General features: G+C 43.9%; 1 protein-coding gene across 2 annotated transcripts in view; it reads left to right on the top strand.

The window, feature by feature from the left end:
- IFT80 (intraflagellar transport 80) overlaps positions 1 to 22,367 on the top strand; it is a 103,922-nt gene extending 81,555 nt beyond the window's left edge. For both annotated transcript variants that reach the window (XM_066600495.1, XM_066600486.1), the window contains exons 16-20: positions 1,027 to 1,198; positions 8,645 to 8,734; positions 8,824 to 8,996; positions 11,318 to 11,441; positions 19,899 to 22,367. In XM_066600495.1, coding sequence (XP_066456592.1) covers positions 1,027 to 1,198; positions 8,645 to 8,734; positions 8,824 to 8,996; positions 11,318 to 11,441; positions 19,899 to 20,021 — 682 coding nt within the window. In that variant the 3' untranslated portion in view covers positions 20,022 to 22,367. The remainder of the gene's footprint in view (positions 1 to 1,026; positions 1,199 to 8,644; positions 8,735 to 8,823; positions 8,997 to 11,317; positions 11,442 to 19,898) is intronic.
- The last annotated feature ends 1,011 nt before the right edge of the window (positions 22,368 to 23,378 follow it).

The following is a 23,378-nucleotide window of genomic DNA, read 5'->3' as shown; positions in this document are numbered from 1 at the left end:
CATTGCCAGTTGCGAGAATTTGACTTTCGCCTGTGGGCACCAAGATCAGGACGCGGTTCCCAGGTTAAAAATTTCTAACCAATTATACACCCTGCTCTGGGCCTCAGCTTTTCACACCCCTTCTGGTTGCCCTCCTTGGGCAGAGACAGTGACGTCCCCCGACCCACTCGCCCCCTAGGTGTCTTCACGCACTTTTTGGGTGCTTTCCTTAACGAGAGATGACACCCCTCTTGACCCATGTTGCAGGCCTCTCACCAGCTAAGTCAGAAGCCTACTGCACACTGATGAGAGTAGACACTCGAAACAACTGTCTGTGTATGGTTTTCTGGCTTGGTTTCCTACTCTCAATCATTGTTATAAAGACATGTATAAAGGGTCTGACATTGATTTGAAAGAATGCTGCCATCCAATAGGTGGCGCTTCAGAGGTATTATTTAATATTCCTTATTTGCATAAATTACCCAGAGGAACGTGTATGGCCGTATAAGTCTCCTCACTTACTTTTCAGGTGTATTTTCACACCCCTTCTGGATGCTCTCCTTGGGGAGAGACGGTGCTGTCCCCAAACCCACTCGCCCCCTAGGTGTCTCCACACACTTTTGGGTGCTCTTCTTAAGGAGAGCTGAAATCCCTATTCAGCCTGTCTGCCCTTGTTATGCTGACTAGTGATAGACTGTCCCTCAACACATTGGATTTGTTCAGAAGGTCATGAGCCCTTGTATATGTAAGAAGTCACTTTTCAGTGTAGATATGATCCACAGTTCTTAGTTACTTAGAGCATTCAGTATCATGTAAGTCTCTTCGTCTTAGGAGGTAGTCAATAGAGCATCAGTAATAAAAACTGTTATATGATTACCACTTTTTGAACACTAACTCCAGTTTTCCTTTACACTAATTTGAATAGTCCTCTCTTGATAAGTCTAGATAAAGAGAGAACATTACTGTCCAATCCTATCTAATACTGTAAAAGATATAATATGCTAATTATATATGAGTGCCTTTACTGAAATCCTACTTCTTTCTCAGTGAGTATAGTAAGAGTCCCCATATTGTGAGCTTTGTTGAAAATAGAGTGACAATCCGGAAAAGTGATGGCTCCCTGGTCCACACAAATATCTCCCCATATCCAGCAATTATTCACGACTACATCAATGCTGCGAAGTGGAACGAGGCTGTCCGGCTCTGCCGCTTTGTTAAGGTAACTTATTAATATTTTGTTCTACCGGATGTCTCTCAGGATTTCTCTATAGAACATCTCAAACCTGAAAAAGAACTTTGGTGATCTGTCAACTGGATATGCATCCTTCCAAAGGGAGGAAACACAGATTTGATATCAGAAAAAACTTTCTGTCAGTGAGGGTGATCAATGAGTGGAACAGGTTGCCATGGGAGGTGGTGAGTTCTTCTTCAATGGAAGTGTTCAAATAGAGGCTGGACAGACATCTGTCTGGGATGATTTACTGATCCTGCACTGAGCAGGGGGTTGGACCCGATGTCAATGGAGGTCCCTTCCAACTCTACCATTCTATAATTCTATATAGGGGCAGCATATAGCAGCTAGAAGATCCATGCTTCTAATAAGAGCAATGAAGGAGTATAGCAGACTCGTTTTTAAAGGAGTTATTTGGGGAGATTTTTTTTTTTGTCTCAAAAAAGGGCTTAGTGTGCAGTAATAACATAACAGCAGATATACTCACTGTCCCCACTCTCTTACCCCTTTCATTACGCACGCTCCCTGTCCCCACTTCCAGGTGCAGGGAGCCAGTGATGACGTCAGCAACACCGGGCATATGTGACCACTGCAGCCAATCACCGACTCCCTGAATAGCTGCAGTGGTCCCATGACCTAGTGTCAGGATGCCTTCACTCCACACCTGGATGCGAAGAGCAGAAGGTATCAGGTAAATGTTGAATAAAAGTGGCGGGGGAGCAGGAGAAGTGAGTATATCTGCTATTATCTTATTATTGCACGCTAAGCCTGTTTATGAAGTAAAAATTTTTGACGGACAGCCCCTTGAACAGTCCTATGTGTTGATGAGGAGAGCGCTTCTCTGAGAGGAGTGACAGGCTATTGAGCATGGGTGTATACATAACTGTTAATTACCACCGTGATGGGTATGTATTCCTTTATCGCTATTAGCCAAATGGCAAATGGAGCAGTATCCACAATATGCTGCCATTAAAATGCGCAGTATATTCAGCTGACCGATCCCTTATAAAGAGTTATTTCAGCCATAGCAATGTTGGGATTTAGGTGATTATAAAGATTTTCCAGTTCCAGATCATCAGCGATTGCCTTCCAAGAGGTGCTATTTAATAAACCTGTTTCTGTAGAGTTTCAGCATGCTGACGTGACTCAGACAGCTTCTAGTCTCCAGTCTACTGTTTCTTCATCTCAGTCAGTAAGATCCGGCTCAGTACTATTTGAGGGTTGGGGGTTTCAAGGCACCTGTAAAATGTCCTAAGTGCACACCAAAGTTTCAGTCCCCAGCCCCCAATGTTTCATATAATCAGGCCTTCCAAAGTGTGACTGTAATTTAGTTTAGCAAACTCTTGTGGGCAACTTCAGTCTTCCTCCTACGGCAGCTGATCTAATGGCCCTGGCACAACTTCCAGCGCCAGGCTGTTATGTTGGCTGGAACAATGAAGCTGGCTTGTCTGAACATCTGCACTGCAGCAACATATGTTAAAAAAACAGAGAAAGCCATCGCAGCTTCTCTTCTCCCTTCAATTGGTCTATTGAGAGCAATGAACTCTGTTGCAAGTTAGCAAATTTAAATGTGCAATCCCAGAGTTACAGCCATATAAACGCTCTTTGTAACGTTGATTAAAAAAGAAAGTTTGGATCAGCTGCCGGAGCAAGATGTTCAGGGCTGTGTTTTTTTCTGTGAAAGTTGTTACAAGATTGGTTAATTTAGTCAGTTTTATATTTGCAAACACTATCAAAATTGTGTTACATTATTGATGTATTCGTTAGGCCCATATTGTTTGAGTGAGTTTTGCATGATTTATAAAAGGCACAAACGAACGAAAATGTGCAATAATCGTTACATCTATTAATGCTTCATTTACACAGGCCAACTGCCGGCTAAACAACTGCATGAGCGCTGACGTCACCGCTAAGTTGTTGGCGCTCGTGCAGAGTGTTTAGACAGGCAGATCACCGCTGACTTCTCGCTCAGCGCTTCACATTCTATGTGGGGAGTGTTTACACGCAGCAAGAAGTCAGCGATCCAGCGATGATTTTTATGCTGGTTGAAAGTGAGGGACGTATGAAAAGTAACCGATGTTTTGCAGTTAGATTAATGATTATCGTGCATTTTAGTTCGTTTGAACAAATTTTGCGCGATAATCTTCCTGTGTAAATGGCCCTTGAGAAGCGTATCTGTATCGCTTCTAGGTGATCTAACACAATTTTTTTTTCTCCTTTTTGTTAAATAGATTCCAGAGGTGGCAATTCTTAAAGGGGTGTTACCATTTCAGCTTTTCATGACTGAGATGGGAAGACCTGGAAGCTCTGTTCCAACCACCTGTTGGAAGAAACTGAGATATTAGCAAAGTACTGTTTCCATAACTCTCATTGAAATGAATGGGAGTTACAGAAGCAGTGTAGCACAGTGGTCTACACTGTTTCCACAAGGCCGCATTCACACGGACGGTGCAAGAAAATCGCAGTGATATCGCATCAGTGGTCCAATGCGATATTACTGAGTTTTCTCGCGGCGATAACACGATTTTGTGCCGCTACAAAGTTGCATGTGGTGCTACAAAGTCACGCAAATTTGTAGCACTACGTGGGGTTGGGGGGCCTTGAAATATAAGCCCTACCCCAAAAATAAGCCCTGGCTGCAGTAAAAAAACAAAAAATAATAATACATCACCTAAGAGGCGCTGTCTTCTCCCCTGAAGCTCCCCGACACTTGCTTAAAGTCTTCTGCCAGCTTTTCCTGGATTGGAGGATCAATATTCCCGCCTCCAGGAAGGGCTGCCTGTGATTGGTTCGCGAGCGCTATGGCTCAGCCAATCAGAGCTGGCGCTTGATGAACCAGTCACAGCCATTCATTCATTCATTCATTCATTCATTGAATGGCTGTGATTGGTTTATCGAACGTTGGCTCTGATTGGCTTAGCCACGACGCTCATGAACCAATCACAGTCCCCCCCTCCTGGATGCAGGGATTTTGTTCCTTCAATCATGGAAGGGCTGGCAGAAGACATGTGCCAGAGGTGAAGAGGAGACGCACTCTGGAGATGACAGCGCCTCTTAGGTGATGTATTACCGGTATTTTTTTTTATGCAGCTAGGGCTTAGTTTAGGGTTTTTACAGTAGGATTTCCTACTGTAAAAGTTGCATCGCATCGAATGAAAACCGCGTTTTGAGCACGGTTACAAGAAAGAAGTCTACATAGAGAAATATGGTCTACAAAAATTTTTTTATCGCAAATCGCGGCTGTATAGAGCATTCTGCTATTTTGTAGTCTTGCAATGTCGCAGGCTACAGAACATCACTTATATGGAAGAACCCATAGGAAAGCATGGGCTCCACATACAGGCAATTTGTAGTACTGTCACATTACAACAAAATCACACGATAAAGTCGCCCGTGTGGATGCAGCCTAACTACCATAGTTAGTAAAAACAGCATAGTGTGCTGTGCTACATGGTTTCCATCAGCCTCATTCAATGAAAGTTATGGAAACAATGCTGCGCCAAGAGATCATCTCTTTCTGTAGGCTCCGGCTGAGAAGCTGAGATGGGAATACCCCTTTAACTTCATGTCATTCTGTTTTAGAGATGAGCAAGCATACTCGCTAAGGGCAATTACTCGAGCGAGCATTGTCCTTAGCGAGTACCTGCCTGCTCGGAAGAAAAGATGCGTCGAGGAAGAGCAGGGGGGAACGGAGGAGAGATCTATCTCTCTCTCTCTCTTCCCTCCGCTCCCCTCTGCTCACTCCTGCAACTCACCGCTCACCCGCGCCGGCACCCGAATCTTTTCTTCCGAGCGGGCAGGTACTCGCTAAGGACAATACTCACTCGAGCAATTGTCCTTAGCGAGTATGTTCGCTCATCTCTATTCTGTTTGCTAAAAGGGCTAATAAATTGAAGCACAACCCATTCCTAAGAAAATGACCTATGAAGGAGTTTTAAAGTCTTCCTGTAAAACTCCTAATGGTGTTAACCTCTATTGATTCTTTTGTTTTCACAATAATCCTCTTATGCCCTCCTACTGATTTTACATATTTTACAAAAAAAAAGTCCCATTGCAATGGATCAACAAGGTGTAAAGATTCCCTTATCCTGTATTAGTATGTTTAGAGTATATCCATCAACATGTCTGACAATGTCATAGAAGTAGATATGACAGTCAACAGCAATACTAACCACTCCCTCATAAAGAAAATACCACACCATGAAGTAATGTTAGAAATGTGACAAAACTCAACACACAGAGAATTAAGTTCTGAACTTTCGATTTTAATTTTAAATAATTACATGTGTCATTGGCCCAATAAAGAGTGATCAGTAAGTAGTGGGGCCACCATGTTAGGCAGTTCAGTTGTTAATGCAAGGTGGCATCGATTCAATAAGTGCTCAGATACTGTTCTGGGGTTGTGTTGGCCATGTGGTATTGACCATAGTCCACAGTTCATCTTCATTACAGGGCTGTGGGAGAGTATTCACTTGACATCCACTTGTGTCCCACACATTTTCAATTGGAGAGAGATCTGGGAATCATGCTGCTCAAGGAGTCACCTGTACACCTTGGAAAGCATGCCTGCTGATGTTCGCTGTGCGGGCTCACACATTATCTGGTGGGCAAATGGTGTTGAGTACGCCCTGAAGATATGATGCAATGGGCTGCAGCACCTCATCAACATTATTGATGCTGTTGATGAATCAGCAGTATCAATAATCAGCAGAAGAATCAGCCCTCTTGCCAGGTTGCCTCCAGAACCTCACTCACCGATCATCATCGCTGACACAGATACTCGACTTATGACTGAACATTCCATTGTGACATTTGACACACCAAGTACCTTGGAGTGACACCACTGCAAATGTTTATGATGATGGCGCAGTATGAGGAGCAGTCTTTGTAACAGTCAGCTTGACCGTAAACCTGCCTCAGCCAATCTCTGAGAAATTATCATCAAAATTGGAGCACCCATACACTCTGCAAAATATTGTCAGCTGTGAAAATTTGCGGAAGCCAGCTTAAACGTCCGGACGTTCCCGTTCAACAATTGTCGCAAAGCATTTTTGTATGATCTTTAAAATGATTTTGCTGACGTGAGGTATGAGGGCGATGGTGCGGTAACTGGAACATTCTTGAGCATCACCTTTTTTTGGAAATGGGACAAAGACAGATCTTGTCCAGTCTTTGGGCCACGATTTGGAGCTTCAGATCTTTTGACATGGGTCAGTTAGGACCTTGACTGACACTGGTTTGAGCTGTTGGGCTGGTATTTGATCAATGCCCGGAGCTTTCCTCTTTGGTAGTTGTTTCAAGGCCCATGTGACGTCTTCCTCCAGAATTCCCAGTTCTTCTTCCACTTGATGTACGTGATCCAACAGGTTGCCTGTCTGACTGCTTGCATACAGCTCTGCTGTATATTTTCTTCACGCCTGATTAAAAAGCTTAGTTAAATTTAATGTTTTTCATTTATGAATAATGATTTTTGTAATTACTGTGACTAAATACCACAGTGACTATGTGTCTGGAGACTGTGGATTGGTCTTCAGGTTAAACTCTATGATCTTTGCTGTCTGGGGACAGCAGGGTCACAGAGCTGTGATGGAGTAGATGGAGCATGGAGGGAGAAACTGCAGAGATTGGTGTGGGTCACCTGGCTATTTAGGCCTCTCTCACACCAGCATTCTTTTGCAGCGCATCTCCCGTGCGGGAGCACGCAGCAAGTATGCAATTGGCCGGAGGTTCCGTCGCAGATCCCGATCAAAATACCATAAGAAAAAGCACTGCACTCAGCACTTTTTCTTCCATCCCAAATCTGGGCAGCTGAATGGAAACCGAATGGACCACATTATAGTAAATGGGGTCTGTTCGGTGCTGTTTGGTTCTGCCCAGATATGCAGCCATTCTGTCACAGGGATTCCCCTTTCCTGCTCCCCAAACGGAGCAGGAATATGGAACCACAGGCGTAGGTGTGAAACCACCCTAATACATGCATGTAACATTTCTAAAACTGAAGCCATGGTTAAAAAGTATATAATAAATAGTAAACGTTTTTATCTTGGCCAAGTTACCACTCGCACAAATTGCGCATATTCCCCGCATAAGAAAAATGACAGCATGTTCTTTCTTGGTGCGTATTACGTGTGCATACACACCAAGATAGTACATGGTGATGGTCCGCACAAAGCCAGTGCGCAATGTGATTGTGTACTGAGTGCGTGCTGTGCGCGTATTTCTCGCATCCTGCACACTGCAGCATACGGTGATATGAGCCCGACCTTAATCATCATATGGAACATTGCCGGATTGTGGCAAACAGTCATAGTAATCATTGTATTTGTCCACATGTAATGGGGGAAGAGTAAAGTGCAGAGTATTCAGTGTATCTCTGGAATTATGTTTTGAGAGTTGTGACAAAGTCCATAGTCCACATATATGGGATGCTATAGAGGGCATTTTCCATTCCCTTGTTTTTTTTATCTAGATTGACGCGATTTTCACTACGTGAACATGAAATGGGTTCATTCACATTTCTGATGTTTCCCTGCATGGTACCGCATTGCGATGCTATGCAGCGAAATAAATTCCACCATGTTCTTTCTTTTTGCGATATCACCCATTGTTTTCAATGATTCATAGCCCAATATTGCCCTCCACAGTGTGAAGGAGCCTAGACTCTCCCTAGCAGCGCGGTTGCCTGAAACACTACAGCGCCGCTAGACTTCACATAGAAACTTTGCCGTGGCCTGACAGGTCACTCCATGTATCAAACTCTAATTTAATGATTTTACGGTGGTGGTGAGGATGTCACAAATCTAATGACACCAAAATCATCTACCAAAGGTCATGCAAAGGGGTCAAAGGGTGGTGCAAGAAAAGGCCTGTAGGGTGTTTTATACTAGAAGATGTGAAAAGGTCACAGGTACGATGGATATAAAAATGCATCAGAATTTTGGGATATGTCCCACTTACATTGTTCTTCTTTGCAAAATGCAAGGTTCTGTTTAAAACTACAAAAAACTGGACTTCTTTTCTCAAGCTCTTCAGTTGTATATATAAAGTAGACGCTCATCTGTGTAATTTATTAGACATTTTTCTCAAATTTAAACTTTTTAAATCTTATTTACTAATTTAAGAAAACATTTATATCTTGATTGAAAATCCTCTTTCAGAAATTCAGCATATCAGAACAGTGACCCGATGGCATGTCAGAAAACACTACTGTGAGCATTTCTTTATGGTTGGTCAGAGGACAGCTGTACCCTATGAAGCTGTCAGCCCTTGAGGTCACTCCGGACACATGAGGGCATTACTGTCATAAAGTGACTCACAGTAGATTTGTTTTTCCAGAGATAGAATGAGACAGATACACTAAAGCTAACCTAGTTATTACATGTGACATGTTTGAAGCATTTTCTCATGCTGACGTTTGCATATTTCCACACACAGGAGCAGACTACATGGGCTTGTTTAGCAGCTATGGCTATTGCAAACAAAGACATGTCAACGGCCGAGATCGCATATGCAGCAATTGGTGAAGTAAGTAGGACTACATAATCACTCCTTAAATGCCAGCACTATCTTGATGAATGCTTGTTTTTTTGCAATGTCTACTATTTTTCTTGCAGATTGATAAAGTTCAGTACATAAATTCAATTAAAGATCTGCCATCAAAGGAGTCCAGATTGGCTCACATCCAGCTGTTCAGTGGGAACTTTCAAGATGCTGAGGCCATTATCCTGCAGGCTGGCCTTATTTACCAAGCCATACAACTCAACATTGACTCCTACAACTGGGAGAGGTAATGCAAATATAAATAGGTCATTGAACATCAGACATTTGTAGAGGCTATATAAATGTGACAAGAAATACTACTGAGGTTATTATTTAAGGGGTAATCACGGCAAATGAAACTTAGTTATTGTATAATGGAATGTTATGAAAATTTCTAAAATACTTTGTCTTCCAATTGTTGAGCTATCTACTTGTGACCATAGAATTAGGAGTTCCTGTTGGTTACATCCAGAGGCTGACTATCTGTTCCAGACTTATTACAAGACACAGCTCTGTTAACTGTACTGTAACGGTCTTGTGTAGAGATGAGCGAGTATACTCGGTAAAGGCAATTGCTCGAGCGAGTATTGCCTTTATCGAGTACCTGCCCACTCGAGATGAAAGGTTCGGGTGCCGGCGCTGGGGAGCGGTGAGTAGCGGCTGTCAGCAGGAGGGAGCAGGGGGGAGAGAGCGAGAGAGAGATCTCCCCTCCGTTCCGCCCCGCTCTCCCCCGCAGCTCCCTGCCCGCCGCCGGCACCCAAACCTTTCGACTCGAGCAGGCAGGTACTCGCTAAAGGCAATGCTCGCTCGAGCAATTGCCTTTAGCGAGTATACTCGCTCATCTCTAGTCTTGTGCGATCATCACTTGAGTTGGGTCTTTCTCAATCTACATTAATAAAGACCCAACTGTTATAACTGGTCAAAATATTGTTGTTACTTTGTATTCTGACTTGAGCATCATGAAGATGGATCATTATTGGGATGCTGTTACTATGTCTGTTTTTCTGCATTCACCTTTGGGATCAAAGACTTCCCATTGTTTGCATATTTTCATAGACTGGTAGAGTTGGAAGGGACCTCCAGGGTCATCGGGTCCAACCCCCTGCTCAGTGCAGGATTCATTAAGTCATCCCAGACAGAGTCTATCCAGTGGAGAATTCACCACCTCCCCGTGGCAACCCTACTGGCGAATGTTTGTTGCTGTCTCATCAGTTTTATTTATCTTGTAGATTTTCAGAACTTTGATTTAAACATCTAGCCAAAACGGTTTCCATCCATTGTTCACAAATAGAAATTTTGTAAACCATGGTATTTCAGAGTGAAAGGGTGCATTCACATGTAGCCAATTTGCTGCATATTTTATTATGGACTTTGGTGAAGATCCTCAGCTGGTTTCACCCTTTCAATTGAATTCAAATGGAAGAGGTGAAATCTGCTGCACCAAAATCAATCAAAAAATCAGCAGCAAATCAGCTATGTGTGAACGCACTTTGTTATTTTGGAAATCTTCTAACATTTTGTAGAGACATGTCAAACACTAAGGTATCATGTCCAGTGCTCGCTTCGGCAGCACATATACTAAAAGGTATCATGTCCACAGACGGATCAGATTCTGCATGTGGGAGCCCACAGCAGAATCTGACCCTACCCGTGGCTGAGGATACTGAGGGACTCGTACTTACCCGTCTGGGTCTTCTGCAGGACTTCTCTTTTCTTCATTGCGGATGTATGCGGAAGCGCCGTCCAGCACACCACCGATCACGCAGTGGAGTTTTTGTTTTCTTTTTAAACTCCTGCTCTCCCGTGGAATCCACGGCCTGTCCACAATTGAATTGTGGACAGGTTCCGGATCAGACAGCTTTCATTGACTTCAATGGAAGCGGTCCATACGAGATCTGCAGTGAAATGGAGCATGCTGCAATTTTTTTATCCGGACCAAAAGATCCGCAAATCAAATCCACATACTTTATTTCACTTGCAGATGCCCATGTATTCCTATGGGCGTCTAGATTTGTGGATCTTCCACAAAGGTCACCGCCCAGATTCCGCGAATCAGATCCACCCGTGAACACTGCGCCTTAATATGATTGTTCGCAGTGAGAGAAATAGAATATTCTTGTAGATAAAATACATTTTAATGGCTAACAAAAATAGATAATGTTATAGCGAGCTTTCAAACCTACTTAGTTAGGGTTCTTCTTCAGGCTTTTATGGATATGGGTCTCAGTAACTGTTTCCCCACCTCCTGTGACAGCCTAGCAGTCTACTGCCCACCTACACTGCTTACCTCTCCTTTCCCAGGTAAGCAGAGAAAGGCTTCTCACATGCAGAGGGGCTCAGCATGGTTCCAGTGGGGTTCTTGATGCTGCCTTGCACCAATCAAAACTTTTGTCATGTCACCATCAGAAGTTGTATAAATGATTCTGACTGCTTGGATGCAAACATTGTAACTTGTCAGGTTTGTAGGCTTTAATACAAATGTAAAGCAGTGTGCTCTAAATTACATTTTTATCTGTTTTAATCTGGTCTTGATAAACATTTGAGAGTAAATTTGATGTTTTCCCTTAGAGCCCTGGAGCTAGCCGTGAAACACAAGACACATGTGGATACTGTTTTGGCTTATCGGCAAAAATATCTGAATGACTTCAATAAAAAGGAAACCAACAAAAGGTTTCTCCAGTATGCAGAAGGTGTAAGTAAATACGTGCACTGGCATTAGTTTTCTTCTCTGTTCACAAACAACCATATATGTTACCAGAGTGCAATACACAAGGAAATAGTGATATTCTGACCTTTCAACCTAAGAATTGTAGGGCAGTTGATTGGCTTACTCTTCTGCCATAATGTACGCCCACTACTTTTTTACATTGTAGTTGTACCTAATTTAAGTTAAAGTCACCATCCGGATCACCCTACCATAATAGTGCCCCAGTGCTATGCTTTTACATTACGCACCTCGTACTAATCCTGAGTCACTAACTATGTTACAATCCAACAGAGTTTGGTTGCTACTAAAAACATTGAATCTATTTCTCGACAGAAACCTCTAACTAATTAATTATTTTCCCATAATGCAGCGTTCGAGTCTGTTTTGCGAGATCAGTCTTCTGCCTATTGTGAATACTACCGTCCGCAGAATGCCAACTGCCCAGGCAGCGTAGACACATTACAGCTCTGTAGAATTGTGAATGCATCTCTGGACTTTAATACATGCTGTAACGTCAGATCTGTACATGATGACTGATGACTAATATGGTGCACTTCCCTTTGAACACTGTTTTATATTTAACATGTCCATACATAATATTAACTCTTTCCACTTCAATGTCAGACCTCATCCGATATTGCAATTTTCCTGCATAGCTCCACTGTTGGACGAGGTCCAATACATGTTTCTAACACTATGCAGAAGAGAGCTGCCATGTCGGAGCTCTCTCCTCTATATGTATGTTACACTATGCAGGAGGGAGGTCCGACATTGCAGTTCTCTTCTGTACATGTTTAGTAGAGCTGTGCGGAGGAGAGCTGCGATGTCGGGCCTCTCTCCTGCACAGTGTTATATACATATACAGTGGAGCGCTCCGACACCGCAGCTCTCTTCTGTATATTACAGTATGCAGAGGAGAGGTCCGATATCGCATCTCTACTCTGCATACTGTAATATACAGTATATCCTATATATATATTAGACATATACTGTAATATACATATATAATTTTCATATGTTTATAATACTAATATATATACGTATAATATAGAATTATAGTGTAATATACATATTAACTTTTAATTTTGCTTTTAAAAAATTGCTAATATAATCATTATGACATCATTGTTATGGGTTTGTGTTGAGTAATTCTAAGGAATCCACAGCTCTCTTTATAAGAGGTGGGGCGAATGCGAGTGGCAGGGCAATTGGATTGGAAAGGGTTAAAGTTCTTCAGAGTTAGATACTTTTCCAATAATTATTATATTTATAAGTTTTTTTTTGTTTTTTTAAAATCCTGCTTGTGGAGCATATCCCCATGTGTCAGGTCTGCATCTGCGTCATACAAGTCATTTGACAAAGTTGCTTTATCTTCAGACCTTTGTCATCCCGTACGGAGAAAAAAAATACAAACTTTATCTGATCCAGAAAGGGGAGGGTCCTTTGACACATTAATAGCACAAAGTTTGGGGGCTAAGTCTATGTATCAGGTGAGACATCCCCGTAATTTTCCATTACCGATCGTTGTGTGACTCATCGATATGGAATATTTGAAATCTATTGAACCAGTCTAGTGTTCTCGGGACATCGTGATAACATGACTGCTTTCACCTTGTGCTATGTTGTTCCAGCATTTCTAAATTTATGTCTACAGCTTCCTTAAGTGTATTAAGTAATGACTCAAGTACAACGATAACTCCGCACAGCTTGCTTTATCTGAGGAAGATATCATCATTTCCCCTGATCAAGTCGCATTCTGGCTGCCTCCCCGTGTCCTTTAGAGTACCATCACTTAATCCTGCAATTCTCACATTTATACTGCGCTAATCTTACATCTTTAATACAGTCTGCTTTCTTTCCAAGACCAACGTTACTTTTAGCGGAAAGGTTATCACTTTGATGTATGTTTAGTTTACTGAGCTGATAAAATAAAGATCTGCTAACTATTGATATTCCCGAAATACCCCTATGTCCGAGGCACAAACCCCCTCGATTTTAGCCAGAACCAAGTCTCTTTCTGCCTATTAAATTCTGTTTTCTTAGTAACATATAGCTGGAAAGAAGCAGAATCCATAAAACAGTGTAGTGCTATTGCCATATCAGCTACTTACCCAATATCCGCACAAAGGAAAATTGAGAAGATGATCAGCAAATGCATAACACCATAGTCCCTAAAGTCCCAGCGAGCATAGCTACCAATTGTTGGTCATGCTGGCGATGTGCTGTACATATTGGCATCACAGCTGACATTTACTACTGAGATCACATCTCTATATGTGACACAACAGTGCTGATGGCACTGGAATGATAAGTCTATTATAGTTTAATATTTTCCAACATTCAAAGCTCATGGTTAGGGATTGGAAAACAGCATGAATCCCTAAAGGATGTGGCCTATTTTTTTCATTTTTGTTTTTCCTTCCCACTTACACAACAAAAATAAGAATTTTTATTTTTATCATTTTTTGAGAGGGCCTGTTTTTTGAGAGACGTTTTGCAGTTTCTATTGGTAACACTTTGGAATACATATAACTTTTTGATCACTTTCTATTTAATCTCTTTCTTAGGGACAGAGTGATCAAAAAAGCACAATTCTGAAGTTATGTATATTTTTTTCTGACATCCTTCACCGTGCGGGAAAGTTTTAGAAAAAAAAGTTTATTACCTTTCTTTTTTTTTTTTAATAATTAATATTTTTTTAACTGATAGGCAACTTGAACTTGCAATCTACGATAGTATTACATTGTACTGCAACTTGACAAGACGTTTATCTGCAATATGCAGTGGCAGCCCTGGTGTCTTTCAGAACCCCCTCCATACAAACTCTGCACACCCAAGATGTAACTGTATGCCCTGGAGTTTTTCAATACATTTTATGTACCCAGAATTGGTTCCTTTAAAAACTAGAACTTGTCCTGCAAAATACAAGGTCTTATACAGCTACTTCGACAAAAAAAAAGTTATGACCTCTGGAACACAAAAAAAAATTACTGTCTCTTAAAGGAGTTGTCCCGCGGCGAAATCGAAAAATTTTTTTTTTTACTTACCTCCGCATTCTGCCCTGTTAAAAAGAAAGCATAGGTTAGTTTTTAAAAATAGCATTGCGCTTACCTGCAGCTTCAGGTAAGCACAATGCTTTACCTGCGCATCAGTGTCTGCAGCTTCTTCTTTTCTTCTTTTAAAGATGGCGCCGCTGGTCTTCTCCCACGGTGCACCGTGGGTCTTCTCCCATGGTGCACCGTGGATTTTCTTCTGCTTCCTTGCATTTCATTGCCGATTCCAGCCTCCTGATTGGCTGGAATCGGCACACGTGACGGGGCGGAGCTACGATGACGACGCGGTGACCAGCTCTCCGGCACGAGCGGCCCCATTCACCAGGCAGAAGCACGGACTGCGCAAGTGCGTCTAAAAACGCCAGAAGACATCGGAATTAGACGGAGCCATGGAGATGGGGACGCTAACAACGGAGCAGGTAAGTGAATAACTTCTGTATGGCTCATATTTAATGCACGATGTATATTACAAAGTGCATTAATATGGCCATACAAAAGTGTATAACCCCACTTGCTGCCACGAGACAACCCCTTTAAGGCTAAAAAGAGGATTTTTTACTCACCGTAAAATCTTTCTCCTCTCGTCATTGGGTGACACAGCAAAGACCGTGGAATATAGCAACTGCCACTAGGAGGCGACACTAAGCACAAGAAGTGTTAGCTCCGCCCTCTGGCTATATCCCTCCTGCGGACACCAGGCTAATCAGTTTGTATGCCAGCAGTAGGAGCAGCCATGCAGGAAAGGAGAGACAACAATAGTTAGTAATCTGACGAAAAATCTATAACTGTAATGAAAACGCAGAACCATGTGCAACTTACAGAACCAGGGTCCTGGTCAGGAAAACCAACAGTGTCATATAAAGAACCAAGAGGGGTGGGTGCTGTGTCCCCCAATGACGAGACGAGAAAGAGATCTTACGGTGAGTAAAAAGTCCAATTTTCTCGCTCGTGTCATTGGGGGACACAGCAAAGACCGTGGGACGTCCAAAAGCAGTCCCCGAGGGTGGGAAAAAAATAAATCATAAACGCATGCGGTCAGTTCGTCTGTGAAACCTTCCGACCTAGCGACGCGGCGGCTGACGCAAATGTGTGAATTTGGTAGAACTTAGAAATGGTGGGTAGGGATGACCAGGTAGCCGCCCTACACACCTGTGAAACGGAGACACCATGGCAGACCGCCCATGAGGCCCCCACTGCCCTGGCAGAGTGTGCCGTCACCTGAAACGCCGGTGTCTCACCCTTAGCCCGGTAGGCCTCAACCACCACCGAGCGAATCCAGCGTGAAATGGTATTCCATTGGGTGGATTGCAGTCAGGCAGAATGATGGCAGCACAATGTCCTCATTGATGTGGAAGACCGACACCACCTTGGGAAGAAAAGACGGAACCGGACGCAATACAACCTTATTCTGGTGAAACCCCATAAAGGGTGGTTTTTCTGACAGAGCCGCAATCTCAGAGACCTTATGGAGGGTATCTCTGCCAATGGTTCAAACGGATGTGCTTGTAACGTGTTCAGAACCAGGTTTAAATCCTAGGGTGGTACCGGTGAGCGAATCGGGGGTGCAGTATGAGTGACTCCCTGCAGGGATCTGGATGCTAAAGGGCGCTGAAAAAGGATCGACAAGGCTGAGATCTGTTCCTTAAGGGAACTGAAGCGGAGCCCCATGTCCAACCTATCCTGGAGGAAGGACAGGAGGCGGGCCAAAAAAAAGCGCAGCGGGTGCTCGCACCAAAGGATGAACCCCTTCCATATCTGATGATACGCCTTTGACGAGGACGGCTTCCTAGCCCTAATCATTGTTTGGATGACCGAGTCTGAAAAACAGGGTGCCCTCAACACCGCGGGCTCAACCACCATGCCGTCAAACGTAGCGTGGACAAATTCGGGTGGTAGAGGGGTCCTTGAAAGAGGAGTTCTTTTCGCAGGGGTAGGCGCCAGGGAGTGTCTGCCAGTAGGTTGATGAGCTCCGCGTACCGCACCCTCCGAGGCAAGTCCAGAGCTATGAGAATCACTGGTAGACCTTCCTTCCTGATTCTCATGAGTACCCGGGGAATTAGAGGCACTGGAGGAAGCACATAGAGGAAGTGAAACCTCTTCCATGGAGCAGTCAGTACATCTGCTGCTAGTGCTCTAGGGTCCCTTGATCTGGCCAGATAGACTGGAAGCTTCTGGTTGAAGAGAGATGCCATCAGACAGACATCTGGCTGACCCCATCTCCGACATATGTCCTGAAAAACCTCGGGATGCAGCTCCTATTCCCCTTGGTCTACCGACTTCCTGCTGAGGAAATCAGCTACCCAATTGTCTACTCCTGGAACGAAAACTGCTGATATCGCGGGGAGATGATCCTTGGCCCATGACAGGATCTTCTCCACTTCCTTCTTGACCCCTCTGCTGCGGGTTCCACTTTGATGATTTATGTATGCGACGGTGGTCGCATTGTCCGACCGGATCCGTATCGGAGTTCCCTTCAGCTGAAGCGCAAAGTGCTGTAGAGCCCGGAATATTGCCCGCAGCTCCAACACATTGATTGGAAGACCGGATTCCTGCCTGGACCAGATCCCCTGTGCCACTAGGTCCCATAGTGTGCATCCCCACCTTGCCATACTGGCATCCGTAGTAAGAACTTGCCACTGCAGGGGCAGGAACGACTTGCTCCGCTGAATGCGCGGCGAGTCCAATCACCATCAGAGGGATTGCTGTGTCCCTGGTGGAATTCTTATCTTCCGATCGAGGGAGCGCGCCGACCTGTCCCATCTCGACAGTATAGTCCACTGCAAGGGGCGGGTGTGGAACTGGGCAAAAAGAATCGCCTCGAAGGAAGAGACCATCAGATCCAGAACTCTCATTGCATACCCGATCGATACCGGACGTTGGGATAGCAGAGAGCGTATCTGCTCTGGAGAAGTTTACGGTTTGCTGCCTGAAGAATCACTTGACCCTGCAAAGTGTCAAAACACATCCCCAAATACTCCATGCGTTGCGACGGTACGAGTGATGACTTCTGGTGATGGATCACCTATCCGAATCTGATCAATGTATCCATGGTGACGCGCAGGCTCTCCAGGTTGTCCTGCCATGTCGGGGCCTTCACCAAGATGTCGTCCAGATATGGGATGACGACAATCCCCCTGGAGTGTAGGATCGCCATTACTGCCGCTAGGACTTTTGTAAACACCCTGGGAGCCGTTGCCAGACCGAATGTAATGCCGCAAACTGAAAATGCTCCTCCTGGACCGTGAATCGGAGAAAACGCTGGTGCACTGGACGAATGGCAATATGCAAATATGCGTCCCAGATGTCTATTGACGAAAGGAACTCCCCTGGTTCCATGGACGTGATGACCGCCCACATCGATTCCATGCGGAAATGCTGCACTTTCACAAAATAATTTAGCTTCTTTAGATCCAGAACCGGTCGGACGGAGCCGTCCTTTTTGGGAACTACAAAAAGGTTGAAGTAGAACCCCGTGAAATGTTGAGCGAGGGGAACCTGCACAATCGCCCCCTGGGCATAGAAATCGTGAACCGCTTGAAGAAAGGCATCGGCCTTTCCTGGATCCCTCGGGGGTTCTGGATCGAAAGAAGCCATCGTGTGGGCAGGCCAAGAACTCGATGGCATAACCCTTGGATACGACCTCCCGGACTCAGGTGTCCATGACCTGAGCCTGCCAGATCTCGCTGAACTGGGAAAGCTGTCCCCCCACCCTGTCTGAGATGGGTGGGGACTGTCCCTCATGCCAGGGCTTGTTTTGGGGGGCTTTTGTAGACTGAGGACCCGACCGCCAAGATGACTTTGGCTTAAATGATGGTCCCTTCTTTTGTTCCCGCTCCTGAGGGGCTTTCCTTCCCTCTGACCTGCGAGGACTCCGACAAAAGGAGCGAAAACGAAAACGTCTATGCTGTGAGAATGATTGCTTGGGGCGATTCTGTGTTTAATGACAGCTCTTTCCCCCAGTGGCTTCCGAAATAAGCTCATCCAGCTTGGCACCGTAGAGGCGAGATCCTACGAAGGGAATGCTGATCAGTGACCCCTTGGAGAAAGCATCCGCATTCTAGGATTTTAAACAGACTCCGGCAAGTCGCTACAGAGGCAGCGGAAGCCCATGATACCAATCTGGCCGCATCCATAGAGGCTTCACAGAGAAACATGCCTGCCTGTTCGATCTGTTGCACCATGTCCGCGAGATCCCCAGGAGATGCACCCTTGAGGATCCCCTCACGTAACCACTTTGCCCAATCCGTAATAGCCTTACTGACCCAGGACGAGGCAAATACGGGCCTGAGGGCTAAACCTACCGCCTCAAACACGGACTTGGCCAAAGAATCGAGCTTCCAGTCTCTAGGGTCCCTGAGAGAAGAGGCATCCGCTGTGGGCAGAATTGTATGTTTCGCCAGGCGGGAAACAGGTGGATCGACTACCAGAGAAGTCGACCACTTCTCCACCAGATCTTATGGAAAAGGGTACTTCACATCCAAATAACCCAATTTAGAAAAGCGTCTCTCATGAATCTTCCATTCCTTAGACAGAACCTTGTCAAAGTCCTCATGGGATGGAAAAGTCCTTGGGGGGTGCATGGACTGCCTAAAAGAGAAGGACATCCCCGATGTTTGGGGCTCCTGCTCAGTGAGCTGAAACGTTTCTCATACTGCCACTACCAGGCTTTCCACCATCGTCGAGAACTTAGGAGCCTGCTCCTCCTCTGTGTCAGGGGGGCTCTAGCTGGCGGGCCACATGCAGAAATTCTGGATGTGCCTCCTTTTCTTCTGAGGCAGGCCAGGCAGCAACAGTCGGAACCACTCCAGGCTGTTTGCCCTCCTCAATTTGGGCTTACTGGGAGAGACCTGCCTCCCAGTTAGCCCTGGCCCTTTATTCAGCCCTTACAGGCGAGACCGTCCTCCTCCTGGACACTAAGCTAAAAACTGGTTAGCCTGATGTCGGCAGGAGGGATATAGCCAGAGGGCGGAGCTAACACTTCTTCTGCTTAGTGTCGCCTCCTGGTGCCAGTTGCTATATTCCATGGTCTTTGCTGTGTCCCCCAATGACACGAGCGAGAAATTAGTTATGTCACTAAGGGATTAAAAATGCACTTAAGGCGACTGAGCTCTCCATCAAATATACTGTATTTACATGAGACATAAATTCAAAATCTACAATAAAACAGTGACATTTTTGGAAGGGTTTTTCCAATTTTAACGGGACTATTTAAGACATTGTTTATAATTTGTTATGTCTGCATGTATTGTGTACACAAGTTGTACAATAAAATCCACATCACTTTTACACTCTTTCGTAACTGAGCCGCATTTGTTCTTAGATTAAACATTTTACTGATGTTCGAAAATATTTCTTAAATCCCAATCTTCATTTCTTGTCTGTTGCTTAGGTTGAAGTAGACTGGGAGAAAATCAGAGCCAAGATTGAAATGGAACTTGTGAAGGAGAGAGAGCGAGGGTCTACCGGGCCGCTGGGCCCTTCAACCAGAAGCAGTGTGTCAACGCAACAATGAACAATACAGCTCTGTTTAAAAAACATGAACTCTGACTGTCCCATCAATGGGATATATTATACATATATTTAAAGGTGGTGTACTAGTCCACTAACGGCTGAGACCTGCGGAGAATAAGAAAGCAAGACCTACCCATATGCTTTACTTATAAATAATGTATATTGGTACGTTTCTTGCTTTTTTCCATTTCTTGCATGTTCCTGCCCTTCGTTTTCAATGGATCAAGCCCTGTTTAACATGTGTACAGATGTGCTTTAAACCTTAGTAGTGCAGTTCAGAAGATAAAAGTAAATGATTCCTAAAATGTTTTTCAAAGCTCAGAGGAACTTTAATATTTCATATTCTAGCGCTTTCCAGATTTGACTTTACAGTTGTTTTTATAAAGCGTGTGCAAGCTCCCACTGCATAAATACTTTCTACTGTTTTACCAGGAGACATAATTCAAGTTTGACTATCACTTAATATATCATCCTTTTACATTTCTGCAGCATTTTATTTTGATTGGTAGGGCTATTGCCAGCTGTCTTTCATTGAGTATGGATACATCTATATTGTGGCTGAGGAAATGCAGCGTTCTACTTAGTAATTAACAGTTACCTAACTGATGCCCTTAAGAATGCAAGTAACATGGGATTTAATGGCTGTGTTCTCATAACAGTCTGCATTACATACTATGTCATATACTGGGGGTCTCCATGCCATATACTGTACATTAACCCTTTCCAATCCAATTTGTATTCTGGTTTTACTAGTGGGCTTACTCTTTTTCTGCCGTTATACAACAGCGCTATATGCTGGCTAAAGCTAGTACTGCATGAGGTGACACGTTGGATAGGCTCCGACAGCAGAGAGGCTGGCAATATACAGTAAGAGAACCCCGGCGGACGTCTTCCAACATTGGAGCTGTACAACCCTAAATCATAATGTTTTCAGACGTCAGATAGTGGATTGGAAAGGGTTAAAGGAGAAATATATATAATTTTTTAAATAAATCAGTAGTCATATGGCACATCAACTATAGCTCCCATTTCTCTGCTTACAGGTTGTCTGCAAATGTTCTGAAATGTCCTCTATCACCAAAAGAGACTTTTTAATATAAAACTGTAAATAAAAGACTGGAAAGGATAGGGATGCTTTTGCATTAACTCTCCTTTAGTGTGTTATGGACCTTTTACACAGGCTGAAATCTCTCGTCACAACGTAACAAGTGCCAATTAACGTGCATGTTGATCGGTGCTTGTTTTTATTTTATGTTACATGGACCGAGAATTGGTTATGGGGACAAATGATTACTAATATGGTTGTTCATCCCCGTAGGTCTGCTGTACACATGAGGAGATGTACCACTGATCATCAGGGCATTTCAATACTTGATAAATGAGCCAATCAGCTGTAGAATGAGAGTTTGCTTGTTTATTGACTGATCATTGGTCTTTCTACATAGCCTGATTGATTGGCAAATGAGCACTCAAGTCCAATAATTGGCCCATGTAAAAGGACCAAAAGACTCATGATGTGAGAGGGAAGCAGCAAGGGCAGATACCTAATAGGCTCGGAGCACACAGGATAGCTTGTATGTTAAGGGCCTATTGATACGGCACCGCTTGATGCTTTTTAGTAAATCTAAAGCCTATCCTATGTACTTTTGTTGTGGAGCTGAATGTAATCATTTGCTCCATGTAAACCTATTTCCAGGCCAGTAAAGGGATGACTAATGTTCTTCAGTGGGGTTACTAGTACGAAGCACAGAAGAATGACTACTCTCATGATCACTATGTTATCTCGCATACTCATATTTAACGGGTCTGTCAGCAGTTATGACTCTGCTAAACTATTGATAGCACTACTGTAGGTAGGAGCCCTGCAGAGCTGTTTTAAACATACATACAGTATGCGGTAGTATCAGCGGTACTTGTATGAGACATTTTAATACAGTATCTTTCCTGCAAGTGCCCAGAAGGCAGTCCCTTACCATGAAGTGCCCTCAGCTCTGTATATTGAGCTGCTGCATTTCCCCCCCCCACCCCTAGAGCCTATACCTAGCACTGTCAACAGTTTTACAGGGTCACAACTGCAGACAAACTCCTTTTAAGATATTGCTATCTCTACTTCTATGAGTTCCTAACTTTTGCACGGTGCTTATTTCACCCTCCCCAAAGTTATATATTACATAGGACTATTTTATATACAGCCGTTTGGATGTCAAGTTTACAACTTCACACTGTACATCATTTCATGAAGCTGTTGGTGTTATTATCTGTCATTTACTTTGTAACTTACAATGTAGAAATCTCTTTTATTTATAATGATGTATATTTTGCTCAATATTTTTATACTCTGTTACAAATAAACCTTTTTAGTCAATGTAGTCACCCTGACGTGGACTCAGTGATTTCATGTTTACAGTATACCAAGCTGCTGGATAAGTCATTGTTACCTGGTTGCAGGTAATTTTTACAGAAGCATATAAACTTCGTTATATAGATCAAATATTAGTTGTCGGGGTCTGCCAGTTTTGAAGTAATCAGCTGACAACCAAGAAAAAATAAATTAGATTTTCTGACTCTCCATGGGAAATAAATGGCATCTCATCTGCCTTGCAGATTCTTATCTAATTGCTTGAATGAAACCTGTCTTTTTGGCCTGATGAATATGCTTACTGGGACATTTGGAAGAACAAAGGACTTCAAATAGCTTAACAACCACTCTGTCCTTGCTGGTTGCTGCTGCCCAGGACATGTGACTGCTGCAGCCAATCACTGACTATGGAAGGTCACTACTGTGGCCAGTGATTGGCTGCAGCAGTCATGTGTCCTGATCAGCCACAACCAGTAAGGACAGAGTGGTTGTGAATAGAGATGAGCGAGTATACTCGCTAAGGCTAACTACTCGAGCGAGTAGTGTCTTAGTCGAGTATCTGCCCGCTGTTGTCTAAAGATTCGGCTGCTGGCGGCGGGGGAGAGTGGGGAGGAACGGAGGGGAGATCGCTCTCTCCCTCTCTTCCCCCGCTCACCGACGCAACTCACCTGTCACCCACGCCGGCAGCCGAATCTTTAGACATGAGCGGGCAGGTACTCGACTAAGGCACTACTTGCTCGAGTAGTTAGCCTTTGCGAGTATACTCGCTCATCTCTAGTTGTCAAGCAATTTTAAGTCATGAGAAAACCACTTTAAGACTATCAGTTTTTGCTACGAGAGCCTCTCAGAAATAAGCTGAGGACATGGTGACCTGCTGCTATGAAACCCCTAGGGGAAAATGTTAGGTTCTCCTGCAGTACTACCTCAGAGGAAATTATATATTACATGGTGCCCATTAAAACCAGGGAGCTGCCCATTTATTTTATGGACAATTGGACA

This window comes from Eleutherodactylus coqui, chromosome 1 (genome assembly GCF_035609145.1).
Source record: "Eleutherodactylus coqui strain aEleCoq1 chromosome 1, aEleCoq1.hap1, whole genome shotgun sequence".
In the NCBI taxonomy this organism is placed as follows: Eukaryota; Metazoa; Chordata; class Amphibia; order Anura; family Eleutherodactylidae; genus Eleutherodactylus; species Eleutherodactylus coqui.
The sequence above is the reverse complement of the archived record's forward strand: the minus strand, read 5'-3'. Positions and strand labels throughout refer to the sequence as shown.